The sequence below is a fragment of the Astatotilapia calliptera genome, chromosome 20 (genome assembly GCF_900246225.1).
Source record: "Astatotilapia calliptera chromosome 20, fAstCal1.2, whole genome shotgun sequence".
NCBI classification, from domain to species: Eukaryota; Metazoa; Chordata; class Actinopteri; order Cichliformes; family Cichlidae; genus Astatotilapia; species Astatotilapia calliptera.
In genome coordinates, this window is record NC_039321.1 from 20,483,180 (window position 1) to 20,508,711 (window position 25,532).

The 25,532-nt window shown below is 41.6% G+C and overlaps 1 protein-coding gene across 2 annotated transcripts in view; it reads right to left on the minus strand.

Moving 5' to 3' along the window:
- Nucleotides 1-25,532, minus strand: part of calcrl2 (calcitonin receptor-like 2) — a 41,885-nt gene that overhangs the window by 12,317 nt on the left and 4,036 nt on the right. For both annotated transcript variants that reach the window (XM_026154779.1, XM_026154780.1), the window contains 2 exons: nt 2,779-2,836; nt 2,464-2,638 (listed from right to left, as the gene is read on the minus strand). In XM_026154779.1, coding sequence (XP_026010564.1) covers nt 2,464-2,638; nt 2,779-2,836 — 233 coding nt within the window. The remainder of the gene's footprint in view (nt 1-2,463; nt 2,639-2,778; nt 2,837-25,532) is intronic.

Genomic DNA, 25,532 nt, shown 5'->3' on the forward strand with positions numbered 1-25,532 from the left:
CTTTTCAAACAAAAGAATGGAATGATATTTTGTAATGAATGTGAAGGCGCATGTTTGAAATAAAAATGAACTGAACTGAACTGAACTTCATTACAAACTCAATGGGGACATGGCAAACAACTCTAGAAGCCAACTTCAACTGCATAAGCCTTAAACCCCTTGGTGAGCAATGGCTATGGATACCGACTATGGAGTGGAGCAATTGACAGCCACCTCCTCTACATGGATGACATCGAGCTATATGCCAAGAGTGAATGAGACATCGATTCACCAATACGCACCACTAGGATCTACAGCAGTGACATCGGAATGTCATTCGGATTGGAAAAAGTTGAATAGTAACAAAGAGAGCGAAGGTAGTCAGAAAAGAGGGGATCAAACTACCAGAAATGAATTCTACAGGCAGCAGAAACCCAAGAAAGAAAAAGAGCAAGGAGAAGAATCATCATGGTAGGACAGGCCCCTTCATGGTATGTATGAAGGCAGATTGAGGAAATTGTATCAGTGGCTGGACAAAGTTGGACTGAAAGACAATACAGAGGCCCTAATCATGGCACCACAAGAAATAGGTCTTAGCACGAGCTCAATAGAAGCAGGGTTCTACCACACCAAGCAAGATCCCAGGTGCAGGCTGTGCAAAGATTCCCTGGGATACATGGAACAACATAAACAAGTGGCCAGCATATACACAGAAACATCCGTGCTGACTATGGCCTGGAAGTCCCACGGTCAAAATGGGACATGGTTCCTAGGGTGGTTGAGAATGACCAAGCTAAGTTCCTGTGGGACTTCCAGATACAGACAGACAAACTGGTGATAGCTAACCAGCCAGACATAGTAGTGGTGGACAAGCAGAGGAAGATGGCTGTAGTGATTGATGTAGCTATACTGAGTAATAGCAACATCAGGACGAAGGAACACAAGAAGCTTGAGAAGTAGGGCTGAGAGAAGAGCTCAAGAAGATGTTAAGGGTGAAGGCAATAGCTGTTCCGTTGGTAATCAGAGCACTGAGTGCAGTGCCCTTGAAGCTTGGCAAGTGCCACCAGTAGATCCCAGACATCCAAGATTTCTGTCCAGAAGAGCGCAGTCCAAGGAACAGCAAAGATACAGCTAAAAGAACACCCGGAGGGGCGAGAGGCACCCTAAAGTGATTATACACCAACTGCTCATTTTGAATTTATTTTATCATCCACAGGCAACCCTTTAAATTATTATTACTATTTATATAGATTTTCCATTCATTATAAATAGTGTGTTACTCTTATATAGAGAGTGTAACCACAGCTGGGCTACACAAAGCTTCTCAACAATACTCGGAAATTCGCTTATACCAGGTCCCACAGAGGCATGCTGGGAATTGAAACACACAATAACATTTCAAAGGCAGTGAAGTACTGAATGGGAGTAACAGGCACTGGGGAAATACAAAGGGCAAGTTTCCTTTCTTTCTGACTCACTTCCTCTCTCTCTCTCTTCCTCTCTCTCTCTGTCCCTCTCTCTTTCTCTTTTCCAAGGAATGTGCACACACCAAATAGGAAGGACTGCCAGTAATACACCTCACTTCCTTACTATTCAACTGCTATCAGTTACTTAATATGTTATATGTTGCTTTACGATATATATACACTACTGTGCTGTAAACAAAATGCTGTAAACAAAGAGTGCTTTCAGAAAAAGAAATGATTGTTTATTGGCCCCAAATGTATTCTGCAGCAGGATAATGACCCCAAACACACAGCCAAAGTCATTAATAACTCTCTTCAGCGTAAAGAAGAACAAGAAGTACTGGAAGTGATGCTATGGCCCCCACAGATCCCTAATATCAACATCATCAAGTGCCTTTATGTATTTTTACTTGATAAACAGAAAATAAAGCAACTGCTTTATCACACAGAGAGGTCTACACAATAGCAATGGACTCCTTTACTGCCCCCGAAAGGTGGAGGATGGAAAATATCCAGACTTTTGTTGATGGTGGTTCAGGGGTTTATTTCAAGCCAATTTCACATTCTAAAACAACTTAGTGGGTTAGCGGTAAACAACCCCACCTCCTGTGTATGCTTGCTCTACGGAGCTTTTAAATGCCATTGCTACCAACATTTAAAGTCTTCCGATATAGGTGAGGAATTTGAGGAGTTTTTCTTCTGCCTTGGTGAGATCATGAGTTAAAGTTTTATTTTCCCTTTCCTCTTCATTTACTAGTAATGCAACAAGTCATCTGTTCTAGCACTGGCTCTGATATAATTATGTGGAATGTTTTCCAAACACAATGAAAATAGATGAATTTTTATTAATTAATTTTATTAATTAATTGTTTCATGCATACTGTGCATGTTTATATTTGCAGAAGAAACGATTTCAATGCTTCTTTAATACTGCAGCATCCTCCATCTACCAGGAATAATATACTTAAAAGAAATTCATCCAGCTGGGATGGAACAATGGGTAAAGTGTTATCATCACCTTCTTCTGTTACTGGATCGTGGATTATTTTCAAGTAGCATTCAAACTGAGCAGCCAGGATCTGCCGTCTCGACTGTCCAAGTAAGTCGGCCAAATCCATGTTAGTAAAATTCTCCTGCCGTGGCATTGTTTTTTCAGTGACTGCCAGGGACTCCATATCCTGACAGTGGGCCACCTGGGCAAGGTAGTCATCAAAAACAAAGAGTATGTTAGAGATACTACAAATCTACGTCCTCTAATTTAATCAAAGCACATTCTGGCTTTGACATAAAGCATTAGACACTTAAATAGCTAATGGGTGAAAGGAGTACTCACCTCTGTGAAGAGTGCCAGTGCAACCAGCAGGGAGAGTGTTAGGGTTTTCCACATTTCTCTAAAAGGAAAAGAAGAACATGAACAATGTAACTGTGAAACATCTGTACGCTAAGTCTCCCACCATATGTACATGTGAAGTGGCTTCAGCTGCATCATTCAAGTACGACATAAAACCACCACTAGCATGCATGAAATCAAGCGCTCCGCATAGCGTCACTGTTGCAGGCCGAACCCAAATGCCTCTGTGTGAACGCACAGTTTTTATAAGCATATTCGTGTATGTTTATTCGCTGTTTGTGTATCTTCTCATTTATCAGCAAAGGAAGTTCATGCTCCCGCAGTCATTTCTCTCTACTGTCCACTCAGGGTCACAGAAACAGATGTGTGTTTATTGTTATTTTGGGGCAAAAGAGCAGCGAGTTCCCTTTAGCTTTTCATCTTTAATGAGCCAGCCAGTTACAGAGTCTCTAACAACAAATACACAGTCAGTGCTTTAATTCTGTTGTTCTCGCTCTCTATAGTCAGACTTTGTTTCGGGGATTTGCTCAATGCAAAAATCTACAGCTGCATATTCTGTTTAATTTTTCCTTGAAGCAAAATGTATTGTGAAACGGAGGCATCTACATTTTTTTTAAGATTTCAAATGATTAAAGTCAAACACAACTGATAAAATAGCAACATTTTATCAACATGGTTACAAAAACATTTTGCCAGATGTGAAAGGGATATAAACTGAAGAGTGTATGAGAAAAATATCTGAAAAAGCAATAAGAGTTCGCATTATCGTCAATAAATTCTCTGTAGGGGACAGAGTAATGAAAGCATTTTGACAGATGCGAATAAGAGAGATAGAAAAGCAAAAGGGGAAAGAAATGTGTGGAAATGTTGTGAGTCAGCGGTGTTGTTTCTCTAAATATTCAGTTTTATAATTATTTTTGTGTGTGTAAAAGAGCCTGGAGAGAAGAGCTCTCAGAATACAGGCAGACTTGATTTCATCATCCAAAATCTTCTGCGTGACTGGATCATTTTTTTCTCCACTCAATCCAACATATAAGATGAAAACGTTTAAGTTTACAACTGAAATATTCTTGTTTGATGCTTTTGTCTCTGTTGCTTATTTACTCATTGTGACAATAGAATATATTAAAAATAGTTTTGTAACTCTCGTGAAAATTTAGTTCTCTTATTTTTAATTGAACATACACTGGTGATGAAAAGAAAGAAACAAACACTGAACGGTGTAGGTGAGGACAGTAAGCAGGCTTGGTAGACAGATTAACAAATAACAGGACCCATCAAACGCTTAGTTATTCAAATAATTAAACATTTAAGAAAACATGCTTAAAATATAAACTTAATGTATTTCAATTAAGTAAATTTAATTTGACCAGATTCCATTAAATGTAACATTTTATATTCTACACAAGTAAAATTACCATATAATAAAATGAAGTTAAGTCAGCATTATCGACATCAATATTTTTTTAGTGTACTAAAAATAAACTAAAATAACAGAGAAAATTAAATGTATGCTGATTTCTTCACAGATTACAGCTTGTTCAAAATGCTTCTATCACTCCAGTTCTTGCTGACTTGCATTGGCTACCCATCAAATATTGTATTGATTTTAAAATCTTGTTGCTAATAAATAATATTGCGCCTAGCTATCTCACTGACCTTCTCAGCCTGTACACTCCTAGTCGAGCGTTAAGATCATCAGGTCAGTTACTCTTGGTGCAGCCTAGGTCTCGACTGAGGACCAGAAGACGATCGTGCCTTTGTCTCAGCTGCACCTAACCTCTGGAACAGCCTTCCTGCTACTACTATTCGTGCCTTGGACTCTATCCAATCTTTCACATTACGGTTGAAAACTTACCTATTTAATCTGGCATTCCCAACTAGCTAGTGCCCTCATCTCATCTATTTTAATCGTATTATTATATCTTTGTTTAGCCTCTTAGCTGATATTATATTTGTATGAATTGACCCTCCGAATTGAGGTCTGATACCTACTTTATTTAGCCCACACTTCTGGTCTAATTAGTGCTTCCCATCTGTTAGTGTTAGTGCTAGTGCTTGTTTTGTATTTTGGTAATGCCTTTTATATAAATTTATTTTGATCTATTGTAATATTGTGAAGCACTTTTCAAGCCTTTGGTTTTAAACGTGCTATTTAAATAAAGTTGTATTGTATTCTTATAAGTCTGGACACAGACTGGATGTCATGTTGTATTGCGTAAAACAGCTTAAACTACACTTATTATAATTAAAATATCAGTTCGCCAATGTTAAAAGTTAAAGTCAAGTGCTTCTCAAATGCTCATGAGTCAGTCGCAAGCATATAAAAATGACTTGTAACTAGGTTTGAAGTGAAGGCAACACACAGGAAATGTCCCAAGCTCATTACAGCAAAGCTTGCCTGCAAGATTCTTTCCGAACTGCTTGCTTCTGCAGTTTTCCTCCACCAACCCAGAGAAAGTTTTGGTATTGCTGAGTCTGCTAAGATCAAGTGCAACCACGGATTACTTTAGATTGTTTAACCACAGCTTTTTCCCCCAGCTGAGGAGTATTTCAAATCGACTGCAGCACAGGGGGAATTTAATGTGAATATTGATCTTTAAGTAACTTACAGAAGTAAAAAAGTCACTTGTGTTTTTGCATTCTTTATATTAAGAATCATCAACTATTATCTTTACTACTACCATGTGCAAATAGGTTTCTGATTTGGTCTTTTAATGCCATCCTACCAGCGAAGAACAACATCGTAGCCACAGGCTATTGTAGCCTGCCCTTACTTTTTTTTTCTTCGCATCACAAACTGTGCTGTGACAGTTTTTCCCATGAACTTCAGTTCTGAGTTTCCGTCAGTGACAATGATGACACGCACAAACACACACAAATATTTATAATTATGATTCAATCCATCAAGAACCAAACAATGATTGCCCCTCTTTCTGTTTTGTACACAGTTGCCTCTCGTAATGTATTGTTCCCCATCAGAACATTGTTAACCCAAGGACACGCACCCGCACATATCATAATGCCTTGGCAAGTGCTCGCTATGTGCCATTGTCACCAATAAACACTGCTTGCAATCTATCTGTGAATTGTAGCCAAGTGGTTTGGATTGTCTTTGTTTTGCGGTAACAAACTGAGATGCTATTGCTGATTCGTCACTTCCTTTGTCCCTGTGGTTTTATTGTCTTTTATTTTCTCTTAGGCCGTCACCTCTCAATTTGAACTTAGGTGATGCAGATGCATGCTGATTTGACTGTGCCCAGAGAATTGTGTGTCCTATATTCAGCCAGACACATTAAGACGCACACATACAATAAAGCCAACACCCTTTCCGCTTGATCTCTTTCTTTTTCTCTTACTGCTGCTCTTGAAGACTCTTCCTCTCAAACTATTTTTTGTCCTCTGGTTTTTCTCATCCTACACTGCTTCCTGTCAGCATTTATCTCAGTCATACCGGTTCATCTGGTGAGAACAAAAGCCCGAAAATCACTGACATGTCAGTGAGACTGAAGAATATTGTGACTGCTTTTCTTTTACGGCTATGAAAAAAAGCTGGGAATCACTGCTGACCAGTGTTTGAACTCAGAGATTCAAACAGTGTTTAAAAAAAGAAAAGTCGTACTGAGTGCAGACATAAAAAAACACATCACTTTGACAAAGCATCAGCACATGCAGCTTACAATAACCTGGTTCATGAAGAAAACAATGAGTCTTTATACTGTAGCTCTGAGCACCATTACAGCAGGCCAGCTGGGACAGTATCACTAATACTGTGTAAAATAACAACAATAACATAAGTTTCCCCCCTAATTTAGTTAACCTTTCCACACCATTATATTAAGAAATTTTACTTTATAAGTCACTATGCTGTCAATCTCCAAACAATCTCCAAATTTTGACCATGTTTATTAAAAGTCCCAGCACCGTCTGCAGTACATGTAGCAGAGTAGCATAACAGCTGAGCAGAGACTGATGTGGGTCAAGTCCCTGTGCTTTTCTTGTGTTGCATGGCTTACTTGGATAGATATTTATATTGCACTAGTCTACACTTACCCAGCGCTCAAATATTTACACTGTAAAACCAAAAGATCCACACACATACACGGAGCAGTTTCTATGCCCTTTTGGTGCATTTTGTCCAGCACACGCGCACTCATTGCCACTACATGGTGGTTCAGTAACTTGCCCTGATTAGTAGACCTAAGACACGGCTTTGGTTTTAATCAGCTGTGCTGTGATTTACCACCATATTTATACTTGAATGATCAGTTTTCCACAGATGAGGTTTTTTTCTTATAAAAAATAATTAAAAGTCTGTTAAGGCATTCTTGTGGTTCCTTGACTTTCCAAAATTAAAGCCTTCATCTGTCAGGCTCCTCACCTGTGAAATCAACCCTCAGTTTGACTTCAGGAAGCAGACATCCTCTCTACTTTTCTGCTCATACACTACTTATCCTTTTCTTTTCTCTTTCCTCTCAAACCCAACAGATCGTGGTAAAAGACGCCCGCCTCTCTGACCTTGATTGTGCTTGAGGTTTCTTCCTGTTAAAAGGGAGCTTTTAATTTCCACCGTCACCTACTGTTTTCTCACAGGTTATCATTTCCCCATTGATACTGTACGTCTTTACCCTACAGTATAAATTGTCTTAAGGTGTTGTTGTTGTGAGCTGGGGCTAAACAAATAAACCTGAATTAAATTAAATACTTTAAAGATTAGGTTTCAAAGTTTATTTTTTATCGGGCAGATCCCTCCTCAGATTAGGTCATCTACCCAACTACCAATCTTGAATTCCCAACTTTAAACATTCTTCTTCTCATTTCCCAGCTTCAGGCCAGCTTCTGTTTTATTTTCCCCACTGTGTCTCTTTTTCTTTTACTATCTTCATTTTTAGTATTTATGAAAGTTGCTATGAATTTATTTTTATTATTATTTTTTTATCCTTCATTTGTATTGTTTTCTTTTTTGATTGATTGATTGATTTTGATTTTACTGTTGTGCAGCATTTTGGTCAATGTCTGTTGTTTAAATGTGCTGTAGAAATAAACTAACTTGACTTGACTTTTTGATAAAGCTTACTGTTACTGTGGATCACGTGATCCACTAGCTGCTCACATTACAGTCCTCCATGAGGCTGATCCTGATCTTGGAAAAACTTCCTTCCAGGCTGATGATCCTGGAATAATGACCTTTTAACTGGAAGTGTCTTCCTGTTAAAAAGGAAGGCTTGCTCCACATAGTGCTTGCTCATAAGGGATTATTTGAATGTTGGGGTCTTCTCTCCAATATCATATCTCAATAAAACTGAATTTAATTGGAATTAGATTGACATGTATATGATTATTGAACTAGTGACAAAAGCACTAAAAGCACTATTTTAAAATTTTAATTTTAAAATAAAAATAAAAACATTAGCAAAATTACATAACAGCAACTAAACTTCAGTATAGGTCAGGCTTTTACCAATAGCTCAGTGCATTCCTTTAATAGAGTTCTTTCTTTCTTTCTTTCTTTCTTTCTTTCTTTCTTTCTTTCTTTCTTTCTCTTTCTTTCTTTCTTTCTTTCTTTCTTTCTTTCTTTCTTTCTTTCCCTAGTGAGATGTTTAGATGGTCTGACAGCGGTCACTGTCAAACTGGTATGCATTGCTTGCTTGTCTGGTAACAGCTGTAAAAACAAATCAAGGCCACCAGTTCACCACATGTAGCAGCCTCACACTAGTAATAATGCAGGAGTAACAGCAGAGAGTCATCACCTATTGGAAGTGCTAATAACAGAAAATACTAACATGAGTCCAAACACGTGTCAGATGCTGTAGCCTTTCTTGGCAACCACAGAACTCAAGGTGATGTTTTCAGTGGATGGCGAGGTTTCACTCACAGACCTCGCAACATATGCGCAGCAGTTTGAAGTAATTAGGCCAAACTGCTACTTCACAAGTGATTTTGGCAAATGAATTCTGATTAAGATAAACTGTCAGACTCTAAAAGAAGGAGCGACCTAACAATAAAACCTAACACGTTTTATGGAATAGAAAATGAAGAAACATACCAGGATCCTGATGTTCTGAGGTCATAAAATGCTTTAAAAAAAGGATCAGTCATCTGTGGTATTGTGAGAAGCCTTTATTGCTAAAGACTTTTTCTCTCCTTAAACAGAATTGTTTCTCATTATTTTTGTTAAACCAAAGTGACTCTAATAAATCGTCCCTTTCCCTCTTTCTGGAAGGCAGAACATAAATATGTCTACATCTGAAAAAGTACAAACTGTACCTCTTGATAGTTCATGAGAAACAGAAACATGGGAGTCTGACTGGAGTGGCCCGTATTAAGCAAAAAGTCAGAGAAAAATATTGATAATGTAGAGATAGCTTAACAATAACAACAACCGTGCTATGTTTCTTTGGCCTGTGTTCCACCCTTTCATTTCCTTCCAGTGTTTGAATATCACCACACTGTAATGTTTTTGCACAAAATACACAAGAAGAACAATCCTGCCCACAAGAAAACCACCACCCTGTAGCTTTAACACTTCTTGTAATGAGGAGCTTTGAAATGGTTGCTGTTCTTCAGATACAGCAGGCATCAAAACCACATCAACATACTGAAGATTGTGGCCCACATAAAGGACCCCTTGAGCTCTCCTGCATTATCCAGGGCCCAGGGGAGAAAAAGCTTGACCTTGGCGCTTCTAAAACCAATACAATTGTTGTAGATTTCCATTTTTGAAGGAATGGATTACACCTTAAATCGGTGAGGTCATCTTTGCAAAAAAAGCCAAGAGTGCCTACATTTTCTGGGGGTGAAAAATGTAAAAATATTCAGTCATCGAAAGAATTCTGCAGGTCTTTTGTAAGAGCATCAGTGATAGCTTGATTTGTAGCTATGACGAACATTGGCACAATCCCGAAGAACATTTGGATCAGGAATACAATAATCGTACTAGATCGGGAATCACGAAACACTTACAGGAACAAACTACAGTTAAATGGGTTAAATGAATCAGGACACAACACACTATCTACAGGATCAGTACACAATTTCTCCAGCTGGACATAACCATAGCAAATTTCCCATCAACCTCCTGGTACTTGGACTGGTACTTATACGTTAGAAAGGACTATATCCAGTCCATTTACTAATACTAGTCCATTTACGATTTATCCTTTGCCTTTTGGACACACACTGTTTTATATTTATCTTGAACTATGTCTATCCAGCTAATATTATTATATTTCATTTAGTTATTTCATTTACATGACCATTTTAATTTGAACAGTATATTTAGTTTTATAGTCTCACAGTTCTTAAACCTGGCTCCTATTTTATCTTTCAGTGTGAACGGACGCTCTTTTCCAAAAATGAGACGAATCAAGTCAATTCCATCTGAATCGAGCTATTTACTGACAAGCTCCCTAAACGGCTACTTTTTCTCAAACTGCCTTTTTCTTTAAATCAGTTGTGACGTCCTATAGTTTCCACAATGCCAGTTTGACAGCATCCAAAGAGTGGTCATTTCCATCATGAAGTTACATGTGCAACATGTGTAGGCAGGAGAAGCAGTGGTGATGTTATCAGCAGAAGATACAAGAAGACTTCCAATTAGGGGGGAACTACGAGAGACACAGCATGTCTCATAACATCACTGCATTCCGGTCTTTTGAGGTAACTGTTTCTGAGAAATAGTGTTTCTGTAGTGTGGTTAGTATGTCCTGTATAGCACTGTTTTCCCTGTTTTACTGTGTTTGCTAAAATCCCCTATTGTAGAGTAAGAGTTTAGATCTTCCCCAGTCCTTACTGAATAGATTTAATTCATTATTGAATCTAGTTCTTCATGATCAGTGATATTGTAGCAAAATATATTCAATTCAGTTCAGTTTTATTTATATACAGGGAGTGCAGAATTATTAGGCAAATGAGTATTTTGTCCACATCATCCTCTTCATGCATGTTGTCTTACTCCAAGCTGTATAGGCTCGAAAGCCTACTACCAATTAAGCATATTAGGTGATGTGCATCTCTGTAATGAGAAGGGGTGTGGTCTAATGACATCAACACCCTATATCAGGTGTGCATAATTATTAGGCAACGTCCTTTCCTTTGGCAAAATGGGTCAAAAGAAGGACTTGACAGGCTCAGAAAAGTCAAAAATAGTGAGATATCTTGCAGAGGGATGAAGCAGTCTCAAAATTGCAAAGCTTCTGAAGCGTGATCATCGAACAATCAAGCGTTTCATTCAAAATAGTCAACAGGGTCGCAAGAAGCGTGTGGAAAAACCAAGGCACAAAATAACTGCCCATGAACTGAGAAAAGTCAAGCGTGCAGCTGCCAAGATGCCACTTGCCACCAGTTTGGCCATATTTCAGAGCTGCAACATCACTGGAGTGCCCAAAAGCACAAGGTGTGCAATACTCAGAGACATGGCCAAGGTAAGAAAGGCTGAAAGACGACCACCACTGAACAAGACACACAAGCTGAAACGTCAAGACTGGGCCAAGAAATATCTCAAGACTGGTTTTTCTAAGGTTTTATGGACTGATGAAATGAGAGTGAGTCTTGATGGGCCAGATGGATGGGCCCGTGGCTGGATTGGTAAAGGGCAGAGAGCTCCAGTCCGACTCAGACGCCAGCAAGGTGGAGGTGGAGTACTGGTTTGGGCTGGTATCATCAAAGATGAGCTTGTGGGGCCTTTTCGGGTTGAGGATGGAGTCAAGCTCAACTCCCAGTCCTACTGCCAGTTTCTGGAAGACACCTTCTTCAAGCAGTGGTACAGGAAGAAGTCTGCATCCTTCAAGAAAAACATGATTTTCATGCAGGACAATGCTCCATCACACGCGTCCAAGTACTCCACAGCGTGGCTGGCAAGAAAGGGTATAAAAGAAGAAAAACTAATGACATGGCCACCTTGTTCACCTGATCTGAACCCCATTGAGAACCTGTGGTCCATCATCAAATGTGAGATTTACAAGGAGGGAAAACAGTACACCTCTCTGAACAGTGTCTGGGAGGCTGTGGTTGCTGCTGCACGCAATGTTGATGGTGAACAGATCAAAACACTGACAGAATCCATGGATGGCAGGCTTTTGAGTGTCCTTGCAAAGAAAGGTGGCTATATTGGTCGCTGATTTGTTTTTGTTTTGTTTTTGAATGTCAGAAATGTATATTTGTGAATGTGGAGATGTTATATTGGTTTCACTGGTAAAAATAAATAATTGAAATGGGTATATATTTGTTTTTTGTTAAGTTGCCTAATAATTATGCACAGTAATAGTCACCTGCACACACAGATATCCCCCTAAAATAGCTAAAACTAAAAACAAACTACAAACTACTTCCAAAAACATTCAGCTTTGATATTAATGAGTTTTTTGGGTTCATTGAGAACATGGTTGTTGTTCAATAATAAAATTATTCCTCAAAAATACAACTTGCCTAATAATTCTGCACTCCCTGTACCTACAGCATGTTCTAATCGCTCTAATAGGATATTATGGTCAACAGTATCGAATGCTGCACTAAGGTCTAGCAGGACAAGCACAGAGATGAGTCCACTGTCAGAGGCCATAAGAAGATCATTTGTAACCTTCACTAAAGCTGTTTCTGTGCTGTGATGAACTCTGAAACCTGACTGAAACTCTTCAAATAAACCATTCCTCTGCAGATGATCTGTTAGCTGTTTGACAACTACTCTTTCAAGGATAAGTGCTGTTCACTAAAGGAAAAATATTGTTTCATTTTTTTCACGAAAAAATGTGAGCAGTTTAACACTTTGTTTAGACAATATCAGCTATTCTTTGACCATTGAGCCAAACAGTCAAACAGTTGTGGCTTTAGATATCCCCCTAAAATAGCTAAAACTAAAAACAAACTAAAAACTACTTCCAGAAACATTCAGCTTTGATATTAATGAGTTTTTTGGGTTCATTGAGAACATGGTTGTTGTTCAATAATAAAATTATTCCTCAAAAATACAACTTGCCTAATAATTCTGCACTCCCTGTAGTGCCAAAACACAACGCCAGTCACCTCTACCCACATAGCAAGCAGGTCTGGCCTGGATCTGGTATCAAGCCGGCACTGCTGGTTGACTTCTGGCATGATAAGACGTATGTCATCCAGATATGGGCCAGGTTTGGCAATGATGCCACTGTTTATGCGATGGCATGCCACATCTGGCCCGATTGTGGTTTGGTGTATGTGGCCCAGGCCCATAGAAAATAGGTCTTCCCTGGATCCGGCATCAAGCTGGCACTTCTGACTGACTGGTGTCATGGCAGGGTGTATGTCAACCAGATGTGGGCCAGGTCTGGCAATGATGGCACTATTTATCTTCCTATTTTCCTATTTTAGTCAGAAGACCTAAATGCCATGTTGCAATACTATACTGCTATGGTAGCCAACGTTTCAAATGCAGATTTGACAAGTTTGTGAGTGTACACTATATCCCAAACCTAGTGACGGTTTACTCTCTGCACCAGTGGGTGGCTGTAGCTCAGGAGGTAGAGCAGGCCACCTACTGATCGGAAGGTTAGTGGTTTGATCCCTGGCTCCTCTAGTCTGCAAGTCTGTGTATGAATATAGTTAGAAAGCACTCAGTCTAGAGAAAGTGGGAGAATGTGGAATGTTGTATAGAGTACTTTGAGTAATCTGGGAGAGTAGAAGAGCGCTATATATGAATCAGTCCATTCACCATTCACTGTCTGAACAGTTTTGTCATGTTACTTTTGCACTATTATGTTCCAGCACATGTTGTTATTACATGGCTTGATTAAGGTACACATTAGGCTGACATCTGGGCCAGCACAGGGCCAGCAGTGTGTTTGCAACTGGCCCTTGGCTGCACACAACTTACACATGGCCCACATACCGCAAAGAATGACGGCCCTTTGGTGGCCCAAATCAGGTTTACCAGAGGTAATCCACACATGGGCCAGCAAAGGACCACCAGTGTGTCTGCAACTGGTCTTGTGCTGGCCCATGTGTGGGCCACCTCTGGCAAACCAGATCTGGGCCACCAAAGGGCTGTTATTCTTTGCGGTATGTGGGCCATGTATAAGAACATTGTGTGGGCCAGATCGGGGCCATACCAATTTTGCTATGTGGGTAGGTGATGTACAAGTCATACAGTCTCAAATAATATGTAATAGAGACATGACTGGTATTATCACTTGAACTAACAAACATGTTATCCAGTGGCTGTAGATAGCAACTACAACTTTTTAGCCAGGGTTTAAAAAAAAAAAAAAATCCAATTAATTTATATAAATCATTTCACAGTGAGGAAGGTCGTTAACAAAAGACATAGCTTTTAAATGTCTGACAAGACTCGGCTCCCCAGCAAATTCAGTCTGTTTAAAGAACTCCAAACTTTCATCACTGGATCTGCAGGTAACTCTTGTTAAAGTTCAAGTGTTTGAAACCAGGAGAAGACTGCATTTGTGTGTTTGTGCATTGATTATTATAACACTCTTCTTTCTGGGTTACCAAAAAAAGGTTTTAGAGGTTTACAGATTTACAGATGGTACAAAACGCAGCTGCTTGGATTTTAGCCAAAAATTGTGAAATTTGAGCACATTACCCCAGTACTGAAATGTCTTCACTGGTTGCCTTGTCAGGTTCGAGCAGATTTTAAGTTCCTGTTGCTCACCTACAAGGCTTTAACCATGTCACGCATAGTGGCCACTACAGTGGACAGCTATCGTTGTGGACAGCTGTTTTCTTGTATTTGTGTCAGTGTTGATATACTTGCACATAAACCACTACACTGGACACTGATGTGTCAAATTCATAAGTCAAAACGTATGTTGTGCACCTAAGTGGACATGTAACCAACTCTTTGAAAAGTACATATTTTAAAAAATGAAGTTCAAAAATGCCTAAAGATGAATAAAAGTACTTAATAAAAAAAATCCTGATTGAGGTTGTCATAATTCATGCATGAAAGGGTTAAAGCTAAGTTAAAGACCTACTTGGTCACCTGATCCTATGCGTCTTAATTTTATGCCTATTAGTTTTTAAATTGTTATCAGTTTTTAAATTGTAATGTTTTTTGTATTGCTTTTATTCACTTATCTTTTTTTAAATATTCAAATAGCTGTTCAGCACTTTGTTTAAAAGCGCTTCATAAATAAAGTTATCATTTTTATTATTAATGTAACCTCCATCAGAAGCCTATGTCACATCTGCTGATATTTTTGATTAATAAATGAATGAAAGTGCACATTTTTCCTTGCTTGAAGGTAGAACAAATTTCCCTGCCGTGGGATCAATAAAGTCTTATCTTATCTTATCTTATCTTATCTTATCTTATCTTATCTTAGACTATCAATTTTGATAAAATGTTTGCTTCTTGCTCAGAAAAGCAAAAAAAAAAAATTGGTTAAAAAGAAATTCCTATAATTTTCATGGGACATACTTGTTTTTTTTGCATGACTATATGGTCTGTACTACAGCTCACCAGCCGGAACTAATAAGAAATCCAAATGTTTTTGTTTTTGCTGTCCCAGAATTAGCTTTATTGGTTCTTTTACTCAGTAAAATGGACTGCAGATGTGGGGCGATCGTGGCTCAAGAGTTGGGAGTTCGCCTTGTAATCGGAAGGTTGCCGGTTCGAGCCCCGGCTTGGACAGTCTCGGTCGTTGTGTCCTTGGGCAAGACACTTCACCCGTTGCCTACTGGTGGTGGTCAGAGGGCCCGGTGGCGCCAGTGTCCGGCAGCCTCGCCTCTGTCAGTGCGCCCCAGGGTGGCTGTGGCTACATTGTAGCTTGCCATCACCAGTGTGTGAATGGGTGGATGACAGGTTGTGTAAAGCGCTTTGGGGTCCTTAGGGACTAGAAAAGCGCTATACAAATACAGGCCATTTACCATTTGCAGATGCTGCTGTGAAATAAAACGACTTTTTTTTTCCTCCACTGACCCTAGTGGTCATTATTGCATAATTGCACAATGGCTAATTTTGTATAAACTAAAATAGAATATTATTGTTAGCACATGTGTTATCAATTGCAGTATTGCATTTTTGCAGGGTTAAAGGAATTTCAACTGTAGGGGAAAAAAGCATTTTTGCCTTAAAAGCAGTAACTCGAGAAAGTTATTTTGGGAAGAATGCAGTTAGTTTGAGAAAATCCAGACCCCATGGGTATATATAAAAGAACAAAAGCTCAGACTGAAAGCTTAAATTAATTATGAAAAACCAATTTAAAAACTAACAGGCCTAAGAGCAAATAGCTGGCTGGAATTCTCACGCTGCTGTCAGCAACATAACAGAAAAAAGGACTGTGTAATTAAAAACTCTTCTTTGTTAGATAACTAAAACAAATGCCACTCAAAGCAACAATGAATGCACTCCACTGGATAAGAGAGAGTTTATCAGTGATAAGATAAAATACCACAAACACCATGGAGAACCAGAGGGAAGAAAAAGAAAAACTGGCCTTGATATTTATTTACAAGCCATATTTCAACTGTAGCTGAAAACTGTTCTGCACATCAAAGCTCTAATAAGCTCTACAGCTTGTTTATGTATCAATAAGTACTTAGAGTTAAATTTAAGTGCCAATATTGTTTAAATGTTTAAAAAACTATCATTGACCTAAACTTCCATTAACAAAAGTCTTTCAGACTACTGAGTGACTGTCTGAAAAGCATACTTAAAAGTGTAAACACTCCTCATTTTGTAAATACTTGAGCTTATATATTCATAAAGTGCTGTTGATGTTAACATTTCATTCTTACTTTTTGCAGGATGGAAGGACTTTAAGTTGCACGTACTGTAGAAGTTAGATATGGTAGAATCCAACCATAAAGGTCAACCTTCAGGGTCATAACCCAGATAACCCTGGAGGTGACGTAAGATAATAGGCGGGGGTGGTGGTGGTGGTGGTGGCTTTGGTTTGAATACCTCTCTTTTTTGAGTTCATTTAACTCACCAATGCGCAAGCAAAAGTGAATTTAATCTGCAGGGCACTTTATTTTCCCATGGGGTCCCATGAAAAACTGGGACTGCTGTGGAGGGCCCATTAATCATTCCCAAACACTAAAGCTACTGTGTCTACATTTTCAGGCACCTTATATGACTCTTCCATGTTTGACAGTTAGGGGTATGAATTTAATTTTCTGAAGGGGCCATATGACTGGGCCTGTTGTGGAGGGCCACACCAAGAGACTCCAAAGTGCACACAGAATACTTTTAATTTAATAACATTTCATAAAAGTACTGTTTAAACTCAAACCTTGAGGCAGAAAAGTAACTAGTAACTGTATCTCTTAGGGTTGAATTGTTAAATAAAGTGCTCATATACAGTAAATTTAGATTTGAATGAATTTACTTTGTTTCTAATAATGCTTACAGAGTCAAACAGGTATTTGTGGCTCATCCAGCTATATGGTTTTTTTTTTTTGTTTTTTGTTTTTTGTTTTTGCCTGTCCCATTTAGTTCTTTTGCCATCAGAATTGTTGTCTAAAGGCGAAGAAAGATGCCCAACGGATTTACTTTACCAAATTGACCATCCCAGCCTTGCCGTAATGGTCTATTTGATTCACCTTTTATTGTTTATTTTATTTATTTTTTATTTTCACTTGCTAGATACGGGACAGACTTGAATGAGGAAAAGAAAAGGGAGAAAGGAAGAGGGGGGGGAAACAGCGGAGAAGAGGGACGGGGATAAAGGGCAAAAAAAACAAAAACCAACTAAATAAGCAGACAAAAAAAATACATATATCAATCACCTGGATCACCTGTTGAGAAAGAAAAAAGAAAACAAGCAGAAGAAAACGAGAGTAATACAATAAACAACATCACGATGATATATGGGAATATAACAGTAAATACTAAATATTAAACATTATTGTGCAGCACGTAAGATCGACAGCGCACAGTGTGCTTTGAGGTAGGAGCCAAAAAGGGTGTAGTTTGTGTGTGTGAGCACCCGTGTGTACACCTGTGAGCATGGACGCGCTTGTTTTTAAAAGTAATGATCTGCTAGAGGGTGTGGGGGGGCCACTGCCCCGTCCTCCAGGGCATGAAGCAGGTATGGAGGAGATCAAAACTCCAGGCATCCAGAGGCCCCTAGAACACAAGAGACCAAGGAAGACCAACAGAGGGGCAGCCGCGCCACTGTCCCAGAAAGAGCTGAGGAGAGTCCCAGATGAGGGGTCACTCAGCAGCCACGGAGCAGAAGCCAGGGGGTTGCAGTGACGTGCCCGTGAGCTCCGCTGCTCCGCTGCTTGATGTTTCTTAAATATCCAACATTTAAAGTGAGTTTTTTCCAGTTCCTTTCAGTAAGTTGCTCTCGAACACTATCTAGTAGGTCAAACTGTCACAGCTTCTCTCCCATGCAGGTCTACTGTGGCTGAGGAAGTGTCCCTCAGTGCATCTGTTCACACATTATTTTTATTTATTTGTATTTCACTGGGGGTGGGGTGGGCATCACAGAGCGGCAACACAAACCATAGTAATATGTGAGGGAAGGGAGACAGGAAGGATGGATCTTCTGTCATCCTGCACCAGCTTCCTGCCTGCTCTCCCCTTGCCACTTCTAAAGAGCCCAACAGGTTAAAAATAAGCCATTGTAATGTGTACACAAAGGGATATGGAAAGGACTTTTATAGCGGGGGGACACAGATAACATTCTCAAAGCTTCTTAATATAAAAACACTCAGTTCGGTAGGGAGAGGTGAGGAAGTTCATTTGCAGAATTATAAACTGAACAATGTTGCATCTATTCTGTCACCCTTTGTAGTTCAGTTTGTGGGTGTCGAGTACAAAGTAAAATGGGAGGGCAAGTTCGCTGTAAGTCACAACTTTGTTTAACATGCTAATATGTAAACATGCAATAAATCTACACAGTATGAAAGGTCTGCACCTTAGAACAACACGCAGCAACACTACACATCAGTAGTGAGCGAGAGGAGGGAGGTTTGGGGTCTTCACACACCCCTGTTCTCTGCTGGCCATCAGGGCGGGGGGGCTGGGAGGAGGTGTGGCCGTCCGATTGGGATCTGGGATGCGGGGCCTCCCTGCTGCTGCGGGCACTCAGATACAGTGGGGCAAAAAAGTATTTAGTCAGCCACCGATTGTGCAAGTTCCCCCATTTAAAATGATGACAGAGGTCAGTAATTTGCACCAGAGGTACACTTCAACTGTGAGAGACAGAATGTGAAAAAAAAATCCATGAATTCACATGGTAGGATTTGTAAAGAATTTATTCATAAATCAGGGTGGAAAATAAGTATTTGGTCACCTCAAACAAGGAAAATCTCTGGCTCTCACAGACCTGTAACGTCTTCTGTAAGAAGCTTTTCTGTCCCCTACTCGTTACCTGTATGAATGGCACCTGTTTGAACTCATCATCTGTATAAAAGACACCTGTCCACAGCCTCAAACAGTCAGACTCCAAACTCCGCCATGGCCAAGACCAAAGAGCTTTCGAAGGACACCAGGAAAAGTATTGTAGACCTGCACCAGACTGGGAAGAGTGAATCTACAATAGGCAAGCAGCTTGGTGTGAAAAAATCAACTGTGGGAGCAATCATCAGAAAATGGAAGACATACAAGACCACTGATAATCTCCCTCGATCTGGGGCTCCACGCAAGATCTCATCCCGTGGGGTCAAAATGATCATGAGAACGGTGAGCAAAGATCCCAGAACCACACGGGTGTTACACCCCGGCCTAGGCAACCGGGGTGCAACGTAGAAAAACAAAGATAAGGAAAATAAAACCACGAAGGCCCTCCACCAAAATCCCAAAACGAAGGTGTCCCAAACGAAAATATTAACAAACCCATTCACAACTATTTACAACAGACTATTTATTTACAACAAACACACCAAACTATTTACAGCACGGGGAAGATCGCGACTATGACATACTGAAACACAAGGCTTAAATACATAGAAGGAGCAATCAGGGAATGGACCACAGGAGGGAAACACAGCTGGGGCAAATTAGAACTGACGAGACAGGGAAAACGTAAACTGAACACACTAAGATAACACGGACTTTCAAAGTAAAGCAGGAAATACATAACAGTCACGCAAAAACAAAACACTGACACACCGAAACGTAACATTTCCCCCTACCCAAAAATCAAACATGTAACCCCAAGTGAAATGTTTGATCAAAACCGGATGAAGGCTGGTGGAGGCTGGAGCGGTCCCACAGACCCTCCAGCGAAGACGGATGAAGTCTGGAGCGGTCCCACGGACCCTCCAGCGAAGGCAGACGAAGGCTGGAGCGGTGCCTCGGACCCTCCAGCGAAGACAAACGAAGACTGAAGCGGTGCCTCGGACCCTCCAGCAAAGGCAGACGAAGGCTGGAGCGGTGCCTCGGACCCTCCAGCGAAGGCGGACGAAGGCTGAAGCGGTCCCTCCAACGGACCCTCCAGCGAAGACGGACGAAGGCTGATGAAGGCTGGAGCGGTCCCACTGACCCTCCAGCAGACGACGAAGGCTGGAGCGGTCCCTCGGACCCTCCAGCGAAGGCGGATGAAGGCTGGAGCGGTCCCTCGGACCCTCCAGCGGAGACGGACGGCGGAAGCGAAGGCAGACGAAGCTGATGAAGGCTGGAGCGGTCCCACTGACCCTCCAGCAGACGACGAAGGCTGGAGCCGTCCCTCGGACCCTCCAGCGAAGGCGGATGAAGGCTGGAGCGGTCCCACGGACCCTCCAGCGACGACAAAGGCTGGGGCGGTCCCACGGACCCTCCCCCCAGCGAAGGCGGATGAAGGCAGACGAAGCTGATGGAGGCTGGAGCGGTCCCACGGACCCTCCAGCAGACGACGAAGGCTGGTGCGGTCCCCCGGACCCTCCAGCAGAGGCGGATGAAGGCTGGAGCGGTCCCTCGGACGCTCCAGCGAAGGCGGATGAGCAGCCCACCAGCTGCACACACGGACATGCAGCCCACCAGCTGCACACACGGACACGCAGCCCACCAGCTGCAGAAGGCTGGAGCGGTCCCTCGGATCCTCCAGCGAAGGCGGATGAAGGCTGGAGCGGTCCCACGGACCCTCCAGCGGAGGCAGATGAAACTGATGGAGGCTGGAGCGGTCCCCCTGACCCTCCAGCAGACGACGAAGGCTGGAGTGGTCCCACGGACCCTCCAACGAAGGCGGATGAAGGCTGGAGCGGTCCCCGGGCCCTCCAGCGAAGACAGAAGGCCGAAGCTGTCCCTCCTTCGGACCCTCCAGCAGACGACAAAGGCTGGGGCAGTCCCCGGACCCCCCAGCGAAGGCAATCCCGGACGAGCCCCCATATGTTACACCCCGGCCTAGGCAACCGGGGTGCAACGTAGAAAAACACACGAGGAAAAAAACTAAAGCTCTCCACCAAAATCCCAAAACGAAGGTGTCTCAAACGAAAATATTAACAAACCCATTCACAACTATTTACAACAGACTATTTATTTACAACAAACACACCAAACTATTTACAACACGGGGGAGATCGCGACTATGACATACTGAAACACAAGGCTTAAATACATAGAAGGAGCAATCAGGGAATGGACCACAGGAGGGAAACACAGCTGGGGCAAATTAGAACTGACGAGACAGGGAAAACGTAAACTGAACACACTAAGATAACACGGACTTTCAAAGTAAAGCAGGAAATACATAACAGTCACGCAAAAACAAAACACTGACACACCGAAACGTAACATTTCCCCCCACCCAAAAATCAAACATTTAACACCAAGTGAAAAGTTTGATCCAGACAGACGAAGCCGATGAAGGCTGGAGCGGTCCCACTGACCCTCCAGCAGACAACGAAGGCTGGAGTGGTCCCACGGACCCTCCAACGAAGGCGGATGAAGGCTGGAGCGGTCCCCGGGCCCTCCAGCGAAGACAGAAGACATTTGTTTTTCTACGTTACACCCCGGCCTAGGCAACCGGGGTGCAACGTAGAAAAACAAAGATAAGGAAAATAAAACCACGAAGGCCCTCCACCAAAATCCCAAAACGAAGGTGTCCCAAACGAAAATATTAACAAACCCATTCACAACTATTTACAACAGACTATTTATTTACAACAAACACACCAAACTATTTACAGCACGGGGAAGATCGCGACTATGACATACTGAAACACAAGGCTTAAATACATAGAAGGAGCAATCAGGGAATGGACCACAGGAGGGAAACACAGCTGGGGCAAATTAGAACTGACGAGACAGGGAAAACGTAAACTGAACACACTAAGATAACACGGACTTTCAAAGTAAAGCAGGAAATACATAACAGTCACGCAAAAACAAAACACTGACACACCGAAACGTAACACGGGGGGACCTGGTGAATGACCTGCAGAGAGCTGGGACCAAAGTAACAAAGGTCACCATCAGTAACACACTACAACGGCAGGGAATCAAATCCCGCAGTGCCAGACGTGTTCTGCTGCTGAAGCCAGTGCATGTCCAGGCCCGTCTGAAGTTTGCCAGAGAGCACATGGATGATACAGCAGAGGATTGGGAGAATGTCATGTGGTCAGATGGAACCAAAGTAGAACTTTTTGGTATAAACTCAACTCGTCGTGTTTGGAGGAAGAAGAATACTGAGTTGCATCCCAAGAACACCATACCTACTGTGAAGCATGTTCAACATCATGCTATGGGGCTGTTTTTCTGCCAAGGGGACAGGACGACTGATCCATGTTAAGGACAGAATGAATGGGGCCATGTATCGTGAGATTTTGAGCCAAAACCTCCTTCCATCAGTGAGAACTTTGAAGATGAAACGAGGCTGGGTCTTCCAACATGACAATGATCCAAAACACACCGCCCGGGCAACAAAGGAGTGGCTCCGTAAGAAGCATTTGAAAGTCCTGGAGTGGCCTAGCCAGTCTCCAGACCTCAACCCCATAGAAAATCTGTGGCGGGAGTTGAAAGTCCGTGTTGCTCGGCGACAGCCCCAAAACATCACTGCTCTCGAGAAGATCTGCATGGAGGAATGGGCCAAAATACCAGCTACTGTGTGTGCAAACCTGGTAAAGACCTATAGTAAACGTTTGACCTCTGTTATTGCCAACAAAGGTTATGTTACAAAGTATTGAGTTGTATTTTTGTTATTGGCCAAATACTTATTTTCCACCCTGATTTACGAATAAATTCTTTACAAATCCTACCATGTGGATTCATGGATTTTTTTTTCACATTCTGTCTCTCACAGTTGAAGTGTACCTCTGGTGCAAATTACTGACCTCTGTCATCATTTTAGGTGGGGGAACTTGCACAATCGGTGGCTGACTAAATACTTTTTTGCCCCACTGTATGTACCAGCTCACTCCCAGTGACTACTTGGCGGGGCCTGGTGCCTGTTGCTCGGTCAGGTCGGGTCTTACACTCCACCTCTCTGGGAACTCTCAGGCCCTCCAAAGGCCTATCTCCCCTCACCACACTCACACACACAACTGATGCCTTCAGGGGTCGGTGCGTTGGTGGTTCTTGGTGTCCGGGGCTGGGTGCTGAGATATGTACCAGCTCACTCCCGGTGACTACTTGGCGGGGCCTGGTGCCTGTTGCTCGGTCAGGCCTCTTCCGGGGCAAAGGGGGCCCTCGGGCCTCTGGGCCTGCGGCTCGGTTCACTCTGGCACAGCTGGCTGCCGGCAGAGCCGGCGGGCACGCCACTGCAGCCCCCTCTGGCTTCTGCTCTGTGGCTACTGGGTGACCCCTCATCTGGGGCTCTCCTCAGCTCTTCCCAGGAGGGTGGCACGGATGCCCCTCTCGCACTCTGGGGCCTCTGGATGTCTGGAGCTTGGATCTCTTCCATGCCTGCTTCATGCCCTGGGGGACGGGGCTATGGCTCTCTACATCCTCTAGCAGACCATTACATGGGGAAACCTTTTGAATACAAGCACGCTGATCCACACAGGTGTGCACACGGGTGTTCACTGTTCATAGACATAAACTACACCTCTATTGGCTGCTATTTCCAAGCACATTATGCGCTGTCGGTCCTGCTTGCTACACAACAACATTCAATATTTAGTATTTACTGCTGTTTACACTTAGCTAGATTAACGTGATGGTGTTGTGTTTAGTATGTTGCTCTGTTTTTTTTTGCTTGTTTTCTCTTCTTTTTCTCTCAACAGGTGACGTGCCCTTTCTCACTGTCCCTCTTCCCTTCTGTTTTTCTCTTCCTTCATCTTTCTTTCTCCCTTTCCTATCCTTCAGTCATGTCTGTCCCATCTGTTACAACTGAAAATAAAATAAAATAAATAATAACAACAACAAAGGTTGATCAAATGGAGCAATACAGCAAGGCCGTGATGATCCATTGGGTATCCTTGTTGGTCTTCAGACAACAATTCTGACGGCTAAAGAACCAAATGGGACAGGCAGAAAAAAAGAAGAAAAAAATGAACAGTATGAAAGGTCAAACAAGGCCTCCTTTGTTGCTCATAACTTACATCACTAGAAAAATAAGCTATGTCGTAATTTCAAACAAGGAGGTACTAATTGAAAAAACAGACTATATGCAGCACAGAGCAGCTCAGCTAGTCCTGAACAGCAGCCCCGAGGTCATTTTTCTCACAAGTAGGCAGACGTTTACAGTAATTTGGAGTGTGTTTGGAGATATCAATACCATTACAGATTCATTTGTTTGCCTTAAGTAATATAAAACACGTCACATAATTTTTATTATTATTTTTTAATAAACGGGAGGATGAGAAAGTCTATTTACCACATCTGCACTCATAGTTCAGTACTGTTCACAAACCCAGAAATAATTTCCATGAGCTGGCTTTACTAAACCTAATCATGCTGTGCAGTCACACAACAGAGGTTATCAACTTGCCAGTCACTTGTGGCCAGGAGCTTGTAAACATGGAGTGAGAGTGCACACTTCTTGTTCTATTTCTCACAAAGAGGAAAAAACTATAAACCTAAACAAATATGAGGAATAAGCGACAAAGCTGGTGAAGCCAAAGCCAGGAAGAAAAGCTGGCTCTGGCCAGACTGTGCCAAGTTGTGAAGTTGAAAGCCTTATCAATAACACTTCCCCTGCATTAACAAAAAGGTAGATCCCTCTGTAGTTACAATTCTGTGTTCCACTAAATTAATGTCTTTCTTAGATGTGTGCATGTAGCATGGATTACACTTGTCCTTAATATTGCAACCATGTTGGTGTTGAATGGTGAGTAGTTAAACAACTAACAATAAAAACCTGTACAACCTTATAGTGACAACCTGCACAAGTCTTTAGGGTTTTAATTAAGATTATATCTAAAAACATCTCATTAAGCTGCCTGTCAGCAAAAGATATGATTTTGCTGGTCTCTGAGTAAGCCACCTCTTAACGCTTAGCTTTGAAGAGAGTTGAATATCTCACTAGTTCTAACTAAACTGAATTGAAAATATTCTGAAAATAACTGCTTCATAAAAACCATTCATATTAAACCCGAGGTTACCTCGCTAGCACCCCACATCTTGCTTCTAATTTCAGAAATGTTTCCAAAAACACATCCTATAAAATGTTTTTCACTTGATTTGTAAGTCTGGCAAAAGTGGAAATATCTAGTGTATCTAGTATAGTGTCAATTCCATTGCATCCCCCCATATAACACTGCTTTTACATTCAGGTATTTAGCTTGCTAAGCAGATGGTTCCTTATTTTGTCTGTTGTTTGATGCAGCTAGTGAGAGCCACGAGACTCAACCATATGATAAATGTGTTTTGAAAAGCATCTACAAGCATCATGGCGGTTCAGAGTTAGGAGATCATTCTCAGTCTGTTTGTCACTATG